Genomic DNA, 12188 nt, shown 5'->3' with positions numbered 1-12188 from the left:
TAAGAGCACAACAGGATAAAGACAGATCAGAAGTTGTGTGTTTTAATTGTTTTCTAAGATATGTATGGCATCTAATTGTTTTTCAAAATATCAAAGCTATGTAAGAGGTTCCTAGAGATGAAATTGTTCTGTAAGAGAGAGTATAGAGGCAGGCGTCTGCAGTATACCCGTGGCCCACAAAACCCCCAAAGCACAGAGAGAAGCGTTCCTTAGTCTCCTAATACCCCATTTCAAAATAGCTCCTCTGCAGGCTGAGGAGATGGCTAAATCAATAAAGTGTCTACCACAAAAGCTCACACCCCAGCACCCACACAAAAGCCAGGTGTGGCGGTCTCCTGGGGACACTGGGACAGGCAGCTCTCTGGAGCACGGAAGCGAGACTAACCAATAAGTGAGCTCCGGGTTCAGTGAGAGACCCTGCCTCAAAAATTAAGATGGAGAGCCATTGAGGAAGGAACGGACATCAGCCTCTGTGCCCCCTCCAGTGCATGTGTACCCCACACGGGCACACAAGAGCGCCCTCCTGCTGTTCCTGCTGAACTCTGAATGCTAGTCTATCCCTTTGTTGTTAACGTCCTCAGTCATTATAGATGGGAACTTTGACTTGACTGTGTCTATTGGCCACCTCACTCAGTTGAGCTTTTCCTAAGAAGTCACACAGACCTGCATTTCCCGAGAGACCAGACCACCAGTGACCACCTATAAATATACCAACCTCCTTTGGATCCTGGCCAGGGCTGTGTGAATTCTCTCACTGTACGACCGGCATTTCTCCTTGGTGATGTTGACATGGACCAAGCTGCCGTCCTTCCAGGGCATGTGGATGAATTTGCTGCAGTATTTGGCATGGATTGTCTTTTTATTGGTGTCCTAAGGAAAGGACAAAGTCAGGGGCTGTGTCAGGTTCTTAAAAACTCCATTTGCCAAACAAACAAAGACTCTTCACTTGGGCCCACAAAATATCTAAAAGCAGAATAAAATCCCGACATCTCTGCCTCCATTTTGTGTCTTGTCTCCTCTGAGTTCATCGCCTGCTAAACCTGCACATCGGCATGCTGATCTCTATACTATACTGCAATCCCTATACCAGAGTATGATAGTATAGAGTATAGAGTATAATACTATAACTCACGAGCACCTGAGCACAACCATTGCATCTCCTGTCAAGGATAAGGAGCAATGGAAACTGTGCAATGTCCTGCTCCAGATACCCCAATATCACCCAAAAAAGACACTCAAGGTGTCCAGTAAACCTGCAATTACTCTGGATTCCAGGAACAGCAGAGCCTCAAAGACATGTAACCCCATAATGAGATGAACCACTCCCCCACCCGCTGTAGCAGTCATCTTAGATCGCTCTTCTCAATGATGACAGTAACAAGCCTCACACAAGAACTCAAAGACACAAGATCAACCAGGGCACGCTTGCCTGACCGCTGAGGCGTGCGTCCCTGTCCCTTCTGCCAGCTCCTCTTCTGTTTAAGCCTACAGCTCAAGTCAAGGACAGACCTTGGTCAATGAAGCCCTTTGTCAGTACTTCGGATTGTGACCAGCAGCCATGTTGATGAAGTCTCTCTCTCTCTGTCATCCACTGTTGCCTCTGGTGTGTTGGGATACATGTTGGGGGTTGTTCTGATGCTGGCCCTCAAGATCTGGTTACTCTCCAGATACACCTATCCTTGTGTAAACCCGCCTAAGACATACCTGATTGATTCAATGGCCTATACCTGGGCAGGGCAATATGGGGTAAGCATGGCTAAGGTTTCCTGGGCGTTTGAGGACAGGAGAATCATGGGAAACAGATGGAGGGGAAGAGATGGGGAAGGAGGATGCCAGGATAGGGTAGCATGGAGAGGAGACCATGTGGGCTAGGAGAGAGGACTCCAAGAATGGCGTGGAAAGGCCCAGATGAAGAACAAAAGCAAGTACTCATAAGATTATGGATGGGAGGGAGCCCAGATGACGATGGTTAAGGTGGATGGCATTGGATGGGGATTTGAAGATGGATGGTGAGGTTATTGAGACAGCATAGGTAAAAATATATGCCTGGCCCAATGTAATAAGGCAATTATAAAATCTACAGGTGTCAGTGTCTTATCAGTTGTGATAGCAGGTCAAATAACACCACCACAATAATTACAGGGATAATAATAACAATGTAGCCCCAACTCATTTTGTTTTAACCAACAACAGATATGGATGAGCCTGTTCTGTGGGAATCGTCGGGCTTGGGCTTTTGGGCTAAAGCTCTAATAACAAGGCCACTCAGAAGCCACCTAAGGAAGAAAAGCAGGCACGTAGCTCCCATCTCTGCTTTATATACACCTCTTAGCCCACATCTCCACAGTGAATCGTTCACTTCTAAATTCAACAAACATGTTCTGGTGCCTGTTCCAGAGACAGCCCTGCTCCAGAGGGTAAGAATTCCGGGGTCACAGGGGGACGAGACCCAGGAGCCAGGTGTGTGTCAGCGGCCAGGACAGGCTTGACCAGCTGCATGCTGCCAAGGGGAGCGGTGGAGGAAGCTGTCCTCAGCCACGCTGCCTTTTCTCCCCTTCTCAGCTACATCCCCCGGGCTGTCACACAATAGCTTCCTCCCTGCCTGTCTCTCAGTCGCCATGATGTCATGTTCCTTAGGAGTCTGAGGCACAGCCGAGTGAAGCAACAGCGAGCCATCAGTTGCGTGGAGGCAGGCTGTCAGGCCCGAGAGTCAGAGTGATACAGCCACGTGGCAGCCCAGAGCATCAAGGCACGCTGGCCTGCATCCGCCACAAGAGAATACCCTAACCCAGCAACTCCATCTCCTCCAGGGCACAACTTAGACGCAAGCAGCTAAGGTGCCTTGACTCCCTGCTTGTGACGTCAACGTCTGTGACGGAGACAAGAGCACATCTGGGGGACGTCTCCCAGCTGCTGGCCTCTGTGCTGAGGTGGGCACTTCCCAGGCTTCTCCTGGCAATGCCCAGTTTAAAGATGTGAATAAGGTGCTCTGGGCAGCAGAACACCTCACCTCTTTGTCCATCTCGGAAACCCTACACACCAAGATCTCTTTGGTTGTTTAATTTCTCAGGCGTGCAGAACTCTACCACACCTGAACCAGTGTTTTTCTAGATAATTGTACAGGGGACCCATCTCCTGCTGCCGGGGGACCCTAAAACATCTTCCCTATGACAGCCATGGTGTCTCTCTACCATACACAGTGACCCAATTTGAGACCACAGTCTGAAAATAAGATGAAACAATGCCCCCCCCACTATCTATGAAAGAAAACAGCAAGACAGCGTAATTTTCAACCTTCACCTTATTATTAGTTATTAGCATAGGAAACGTGAGGTAAGCACTGTTCAGAAGCCACATTCTTCAAACCGGCCCTTGCAGCTTCACCGAGACCGCCCAGAAGGAAGGGAAGGTTTAGCACGTTGCTGGCCCGGAGCCTGCCATATTGCTAGCAGCCCCAGGTGGGCTTCGTGAAAACTGGCGAGGATTAATACTTTTAAATACCCAGGACAGACTAGTTTCTAAATGAGGATTTGGTTATGTACGGCTTCCTGAACACGACCGCATGGTGTCTACGAAGCTAGAAAACTGTGCTGGGAAGGAAAGGGCACCAATGAGATTTCCCCCTGCGCTTCCCAATCGCTCCGCCTCCCTGGAAGCTCCAGGAGGCGAGCTCTGGAGCTCTGCGTCAGGGCGCTTTTCTGTAACTCAGTTTATGTACCTCCCTCCTGCGCTCCATGGTAAACACGAACTGGTGAGAAGGTAAAAACCCAACGGCTGCACGGCCAGAAGCAAACAGCCCGGTGGGCAGGGAGGGTGGGCAAGGAGCGGGGCGGGCAGCCAGCGTGGGGATACGGCGGAGAGTGGAGCACACTGGATCTGCACACACCTGAACCACAGCCTTTGAGGACATAACGAGGGACCCAGTATTTGAACAGGACCTTGGTTCTCCACGTCCTCAGTTTCCAATGTTTGCGCGCGCACGCGCACGCGCGCGTACACACACACGGATCTTCTGCTTCACATGGTGACATTGCTGAGTCTCTCTGTGCTCACCAATGATTTACACAGGGTATCGTGGCCCCGGTCTATGCACACACGTGGCCATTTCTCAATGTGCGGCCGTTGGTCCGCCACCTTTGCCCTCTCCTGGGTGTTTGGTATGATGTGAGTGTGGTTTGCCCCCAACCCTGCCGTGCTGGGAAGGCGGTGCCTTTAAAGGTGATCAGGTCACTAACAGACAGGGAAGTATTTTTTCAGGAGTGAGTTAGATGGCTCGGAACTAGGATCAGTCACCCTAAGCGTGGCCTGTTACAAAGTAGGTCAGCCCCCTGCCTCCGTTACATTCCTTGCTGCTGTCACAGATAGGTTAAGGAACAAAGGGTGTGTTGGTCCATGGTTTGAGGCGCAGGCCCTCACGGGTGGCTGAGGGGAGAGTCCCTCACTCGGGGAGCTGCTCCCACGGTGGCTGCAGAATCAGGGAGCAGAGAGAGACGGCCTGGTGCCGGCTCCCTTTCTCCTCCTCTTCAGCCTGGAATCTCAATCCTCGGATGGGTGCTGCGCACATTTGGGGCGGCCTTGTTCACGTTTGTAGTGGGATACACCTCACTATCTAGGAACTCCCTCACAGGTGTGTCCAAAGGCTTTCCTCCTAGGGGTTTAGATCCCGTCAGGTTGGAAGCCAACTGTCGCTGTCACGCCTTCCCTCTCGCTCCTCCCCAGCCCTGCCTCTCTCACCCATGTGCTCCTCCAGCAGGGCCCCTTCCCTCTTCCCGTGACCTCACACATGCCTGCTTCTTTACATTCCCACCAGTAGCTTCTCCCTTCTGTCCAACACAAGCCAACAAAGAGCCTCTCTTCTGACGTGACAGTGAGCCATGCAGGCGCTCAGAAGCCTTCAGTTTCCACCAGCCCAGCTGGTGGCTCGGGGTAGCTCCCGTCACTCTGTCGCTAGAGCTTGAAAAGGTGAGTGAGTCCACACACACGTGTCTGTGGTTCGTCCCCGTGTGGCGGTGCTGAGAAGTGGAGAAGCTCTAAGGAGCAGGGGTCTAGTGGATGATGGCGGGGACCGCCAGTGACAGGAAGGAATGCTGGCCCTCCATGGGGCTCATTAGACCAGGCTGCTGTAGGGGGAGGTCGCCAATGCATTCAGTCCCCTCCGTCCCCTTTCTGCTTCTCTATGACACGGCTGGGAGTCAGGGGACTGCATCAAAGGCCAAACAGGTGACACCTCCCTGATATTAAAGCTAAATATAAGCTTTTCGTCACAAAGCACCTTCCATCAAGGATTCTGTTACAGGCCCTCAGAACAGACTAGCAAAGCCTGGGTGTAGAAAGCACACCCAGGCCTGCACGAGTCTCATGGGGACCATTTAGAGAAGGCAGGAGGCAAAGGGACACTTTTCCACCAAAGCCCTAGATGGTTTCCTGCCACTTTGGTCCTGCCCTTGGCTTCTGTTCCAAGGGAGGTCTCGCCATCCGCCTTCGACGCCAGGGAAGGCCTACGGTCCCACCCTCCTTCACCTACCGCACTGGGCTGCCCAGATTCATTCTCCAGCTTGGCTTTTATGTCAACGACGCCGTCAACATGGCGGAAGGAGCAGTCGGCCAGCACGTCATAGAAGGTCAACTTCTGAGCCTTCAAGCCATACTTCTGCAGCCACATCCGTGAGTCCCAGGTGTCTTCTACATTCTCCTTATTCTCGACAGACGCTGTTCCTGGAATCACAGACCATCAGCCACTCACATTGCATGAGCAGACCCTCAAAGCTCCCAACCTTGTGTGCACCAATCTGGAACACTGTCACTGCCAGACAAGAGAGTCCGAGGTGTTTCCCTTCAGGAAATGCGCCAGAGTGCGACTCTTTCTTTCCACCTCATTTTCTCTTCTACGTGTGTGGACTGGCTTCACACCTGGGTGGTTCTGGCCATGTGACAGGAAAGCATGGAATACAGGGTCAGAAGTTCTGGGTTCATGTCCTGACAAGTGGCTCAAATGTGATTCCCCCCGCAATTTACCATTCTGAGCTCAAGCAAGTATCTTTACCTGCAGATAAGAGACGGTACCGTGCATGGACTGGACCTATGACCCCTACACAGATGTAGCTGATGGGCAGCCCGGTCCTCATATGGGTTCGCTAGTAAGGGGCATGGGGGCTGACTCTGACATGAACTCTGTTGCCTGCTTTTCGATCACTTTCTCCGGGCAGGACTACCTTGCCAGGCCACAGGGGAAGAGGATGCACTTGTTCCTGATGTAACTTGATGAGTTAGGGTGGGTGGATGGGTGGAGGGTCCCCTTCTCTGAGGAGTAGGGAGGAATAGGGGAAACAGGGGTGGAGGGTGGGACTGGGAGGAGAGGGGGGAGGGGACTGTGACCGGATGTAAAATGAATAAATAAAAATTAATATTGCAAAAGAAAACTATCTCATGTCATCTCAGGTTACAGGATAGCCCAGAAGGCTAGCCGTCCACCAGCTTTAGGTCCATTCTCCCCTGGTGTTTTCCACTGGATCCTGTATCCAGGAAGGATTGGTTCAAGGGCCCCACTGTGAGTAACTCAGTCAGAGGCTGCACAAATTCCTTGTGATGATGTAGTGTTTGCACAAGAACCACCTACGTGTTCCTGCACACTTCAGATCATCTCTAGATCACTTATAACACCCGATACCAGGCGATGTTTGCAAACATCGCTATACTGTAATGCTCAAGGAGCAATGCAAAAAGATCCTGTACTTTTCTAGTACAGTTGGCTTTTTTTTTTTCTTAAGTACTTTTGATTCACAGTTGGCCCAGTCCTCAGAACCTGTGACTACAGGGCACTGACTGTCATTAGAAGTAGCTCCCAGTCTGTAGCTGTAACAAACCCTGGACTAACAGGAATTTCAGCTCACCATTTACAGCCATCAGCTAGAGAAGCCAAAGCAGGAACTCGAGGCAGGAACTGAAGCAGAAGGCACAGAGGGATGTTGCGTTCAAGGCTTCTTGAACTCGCCTTGCCTTCTTAGACAACCCAGGACCATCTGCCCAGGGGTGGGCTGGACCCTCCCACATCAACCATTAATCAAAAAAATGCCCCACAGGCTGATCTGAGGGAGGCAATTTCTCATTCGAGGTTCCCCTTTCCTAGGCGACTATAGTTTACATCCTGTTGACAAAAGCTAGTCAGTACTTTGGGAGATGGCTCAGTGCTTAATAGCATGGACTGCTCTTGCAAAGGACCCAAATTTGATTCCCAGCACATATGCCAGGCAGGTCACAAAGGCCTGTAGCTCTGGCTCCAAGGAATCTAAGACCCTCTTCTGGCCTCTGAGGGCACCTATACCCACACGCGCGCGCACACACACCAAACACACCATTTTAAAATACACATCAACCTTTAAACAAAAGCTTAAGTTACTACCCCAGTCATCACATGTAAGGGCTCATATAATTAGAACAGGAGCTGCGGAAAGAAAACAGCATCCAACTAGTGCTCAACACTGCGTCAGGAAGCTGCCCAGAGTGTGTCAGACAAGCCGGGTCCTTGCATTTTAACACAACACCTGGAGAGCACTCTGCAAAACTGACTGGAGTCAGAACTGACGGCAGAAGCTGGCTTCTGCTTTCCAATTTCATGCCCGTATGGCATCAAAAGCCCCTCCAAGCACCATCCTGGATGCCAGAGGGTGGCTTCTATGCAAACCAGTATCTTCCTACCCTTCTCAAGGAATTCAAATCAGATCCCTCCCAGGACATCCAGCCCCCTGGGCTTCCCGTGAGAGCTCCTGGCACCACTGCAAAAGAGATGTAGCTGTTCTTTGTGGGAGATCAGCCTCCTTGGAGAGATGTCCCTCAGGCTTCTTCAGTCATTGTTAATTATTCTCTGTGTCTTGGACGCGTCTTTATTCCCTCCTATGTAACTGGTTCCTTTTCTTCCTTTTCCCCGTTCAGCCAGTGCCATGGGAAATAAAATTTTTATTCAATGATTTCCATAGCAACCCATATCCTTTCGCTCAGTTTTGGGGGTCTACCGCCTTAGAAAAAGATGAAGGCCCTCACCAAGCCGAAGTCCAAATTGATGTTAAAAAGAAATTTCTGGGAGCCACACAAGCTAAACCTGACAAGGATTTTTGAAGAGCCCAAGATGAACCTTAACCCTCAAGCTCCAGGCAAGACCAATGGTGCAGCCAGTTACTGGCCAGAGGAGCCAGATTCCCAATTACCATCTGAAAGAAGGTGAAGACCTTCTTCAGCCTGAGCTTCATAAAGGAAACCAGTGGCAGCCAAGCAACCAAAGCAGAGAGCTCAGGAGCATGAGGAGAAGGAGATTTTTTTTCCCATAGTCATTCACTGCTAATTACACCAATTAGTGGCTGAGCCTTGTTAGCCTGAGGAGGGGAAGGGCAGCATCTGTTCATTAGCATCCCTGACTGAGGGAGCCTTCCCAGTTCTCCTGCGGCTATTTTAAGCAGGAGTGTGATAGGAACCCCCCATTCACTGCAGCGGCTGCAAGCGCACTCACAGCAGCTCACACACAGCCATGCTAATCACAAGGCCGTCCTCCGCCGCATGGCAGGCTGCCAAAGGTGCTCTTGGAGTTCCGAGCTTGTCCACGCTGCAGAATTCCCCTGCCCTGTCCTCTCCATCCTCATCAGTCTCAAAACAGTTTCCAGGCATGAAGCCATATTGACCAGTGCTTTTGAAAAGCATCATGGCTCAACCGGGGCCACAATCAAAATGATACCGGGTGATAGCTTATCAATCACTACTCACGCCCTCTGACGCTCATGCGCCTCCCCTCGGAGTCAGATCCTCAGGGTACCATCGAGGATTCAATATCCCCAAACTACACCTTCTATCCTCCTCCACTGAAAACTAGAGATGGCGTCGATCTGGTGATCCTCCCTGTGAACCCCACAATCTCTTCCCCCCATCTCACCCCCAAGCACCAATGGCTGCTACTCGGAAAGAGAGCTCTTTAGGCAAAAAGCTGGGGAGTTTTTAAACTGGGGGAGTAGCTTAAAAACTAAGGGGGTTTACCACAAACAGGATTCCCAGTCCTGCTATTTGGGAATCCAAACTAGTTCCAGAGTCTTTCTGTCCAGGGCATTACGGAGGGCTTGTAGTTCACAGACCAGAGCCTGGTACACCCCGGGAGGTGGGGGAGGGGAGAAGGAGGTGAGGACAGCTGGGAACAGAGACAGACAGCAACTCTAGGGCATTCCAGCGCCTCCTGTGCTGGGGTGGGTGATCCTGTGGACTGCAGACCCGTGTCTCCTCTGAAGGTGGGATGAAGCCTGCTCCGGGCAGAGGCCAGGGTGGCTGTTTGGCTACAGCATAGAATGCTGAACGAATGTGCCCGGCACTTCATGGGTACCAGCTAAAAGGCTGGAGATGGAGGGCAGAAGCGGTTATTACGCCAGAGCTGCTTCTCTGTGAAGATGTGACGTCTGGGGCACTACACAGGAGGGCTGAAGCCCTATGGGCGCACCCAGGGGCCTAATATGGAACGTCAAATGTGTACCTGGGTCCAAGCAGGGCGTGCTAGGCTCTAGTCTGATTGGAACGTCAGGTAAAAGCCTGCTAGAATTTGTAGCCCTTAACTTCAAGGGAGAATGAAGACGGCTCCCAGGGAGGTCTGGGCCTGTTCTCCTCTGGAAAAACCATAAAGGGATTTTTTTTTTTTTTGTAATTGTTACTTCCTTCTTGTTAATTCTGTAAAAATCAAATCATGGCTTCCAATGTAACAAAGGACCACAAGACAGGATGGTTTGGTGAAGCCATTTCAACTGCAAATGGCTGAAGACCCCGGAGGCAGCTGTGCCTCAAGCAACAACCTTATAAACAGCCAGACTGAACACCAGAAAGACGGCTCAGCAGTTAAAAGGACCCAGGTTCAATTCCCAGCACCCACAGAGCAGCAAATGACTATCTGACGCTCTCTTCTGGCCTCCAGGGGTACTGTGCACAGACACAAAATACCCATACACCTACAATTAAAAGAAATAAATGTTCCTTAAAAACTGTTAAAAATAGTGAGGGGAGGAGGAAAGGGGTAGGTGCCACCTGTAACCCCAGCACTTGGGAAACAGAAGCAGGTGGATGGATATCTGTGAGTTCAAGGCTAGCCTGGTCTACAGAGAGAGTTTCAGGACAGTCAAGGTTGGAGAAAAGAGAAATCTTGTCTCAAAAAAATCAAAGCCAATGCCAAACAAAGCAAAACAACCTATTAAATACCCAGGTTGAGGCAAGAGCTATAGAAAAGTTTAGGATTTGGATATAAAGTGGAGAGATGAAGTTAAGAACAGAAAAAGAAAAGTCTGCACAGACTTTGGGAAATTGTCAAGTATACGGAAGTATGTCATGACACTGGGGTTATCATTCATTTATCTGCAGACTGTAAGTGTCCTTCAGATTTCCTTCATCGAGAGCAGAGGTTCTCAATGTGTGCGTCTCCGGCCCCTTTGGAGGTTGCATATCAGATACCTTGCAAATCAGATATTTACATTCTGATTTGCAAGGTAACAAAATTACAGTTATAAAGCAGCAATGAGCTAATTCTATGGGGGTTGGGGGCGTGTCACCACAACATGAGGAAATTAAAGGGCCGCAGTGTTAAGGAGGCTGAGAAGCACTGAGCTAGTGGGGTCTTAGCAAACATCTGCTTTCTCTCGGCTCCCATTCTTGGGTCTTTCCTTTCTCCCCCTGGTGCCCACTGAAGCATGACACAGCACACATTTCTGCAGTTCCTGTCTTAGCTATGGTCTATTGCTATGACCATAATGACTGAGGCAACTTATAAAAGGAAGCATTTGATTGGGGGCTTGCTTACAGTTTCAAAAGGGTGGTTCATGCTCCGTGTGGTGACGATGAGGACCGTGGTGGAGGGTGGGCAGGCAGGAGAAGGAGCTGAGAGCTCGCACATGGTCTGCAAGTTGCAGGGAAAGAGGGAAAGGCCTTCTAGCATGGGTACTTAAAACCTCAAAGCCTACCCTCAGTGACACACTTCCTCCAACAAGGACATGCTTCCTAATCCTTCCCAAACAGTTCCAATAGCTGGGGATCAAGCATTCAAAGCTGAGAGCTTGTGCAGGCCATTCTCATTCAGACTGCCTCATTCCCATTTATCTTATCCCTGCTGCCCCTGCTATGGCTAACAGCCAGACCACTGCCCAGCCTAAGACAACAGGCATTTGTGTGGGGGGTTGTTCCAAAGTACCATAATCTCAGTTTTACACGGAGGCATTTAATGCATTTGAGGTAATTTTTTTGTCTATGGGTGAGATAAAAGTCCAAGAGCACTGTATGTGTGTACATCCATCTGTTAGGGGGTTATAAATATACAATAAATTTATAGATTTACCCTGGGGTCATCCCGCGAATCTATGCATCTGTTTTCAGAGGGTTTCTCTGAACAGACCTGGCTCACTGGAAACGCACTTTGGAGCCCCAGTTGATTTTGAAGTTGCTGTCTTCCTGTCTTAGCTTCCCAAAATGCTGAATTTACAGGCCTGTGCCACCACACCTGTCCTTAACGAATCCATTTCTTGCCAGTATTACATGACCTTCGTTATCACAGCCCTGCTGTAAGTTTTGAAGATGAGACACATGCATCTTTCAGCTTTGTTCTTTTCCAAGACCACCGCTGGCCATTCCGTGTCCTCTGCGCTCCCATGGGAGTTTTGGAACAGCTTGTCAAGTTCTGCCAAAAAGCCAGCTGGGACTTCTGTGCAGAATGCATTAAACCCGCAAGTCAGTTCAGAATTGGCCAACTTAACAATCTTATCACATAGCTTTACTAATGTCGATCGATGATCTGTGCTTTTTCTCAGTATATAATTTGTCTGCTTCCCTCACTAACTTTTCCTAGTATTTGGTTTGTGCGTGTGTATATGAGTGTGTGTTCATGTGTGGGTGGTGCATGCGTGTGTCGTTGTGCAAACACATGTGCGTATGGAGGCCAGAGGACAATCTCAAGTGCTTTCCCAGGAAAGCCTGGCCAGCGCACCCTTGGGAGCCCATCTCTCCACCTCCGCACTGCTGCGGTATAAGCACATAAGCACGTGCCACCATGCCTGGCCCTTCACATGGGTTCTGGGGAGTAAACTCGGGCACTCCTATTTGGGAGACAAGCCCTTTACTGACTGAGCTTTCTCCCGTAAGTGTAATTTTTGGTGGAATGAATGTGGACTTACTCTTTGGACTTCACT

At 50.1% G+C, this 12188-nt stretch overlaps 1 protein-coding gene across 1 annotated transcript in view; it reads right to left on the bottom strand.

Annotated features, from left to right (window-relative positions):
* The window catches only part of Vwa3b (von Willebrand factor A domain containing 3B), a 152799-nt gene that overhangs the window by 82702 nt on the left and 57909 nt on the right, over positions 1–12188 (bottom strand). Inside the window, exons 9-10 of the mRNA XM_060369869.1 lie at positions 5525–5715; positions 716–870 (exon numbers count right to left, since the gene is read on the bottom strand). Of these exons, the coding sequence (XP_060225852.1) occupies positions 716–870; positions 5525–5715 (346 nt within the window). The remainder of the gene's footprint in view (positions 1–715; positions 871–5524; positions 5716–12188) is intronic.

Source organism: Meriones unguiculatus, chromosome 16, assembly GCF_030254825.1.
Source record: "Meriones unguiculatus strain TT.TT164.6M chromosome 16, Bangor_MerUng_6.1, whole genome shotgun sequence".
NCBI classification, from domain to species: Eukaryota; Metazoa; Chordata; class Mammalia; order Rodentia; family Muridae; genus Meriones; species Meriones unguiculatus.
The sequence above is the reverse complement of the archived record's forward strand: the minus strand, read 5'-3'. Positions and strand labels throughout refer to the sequence as shown.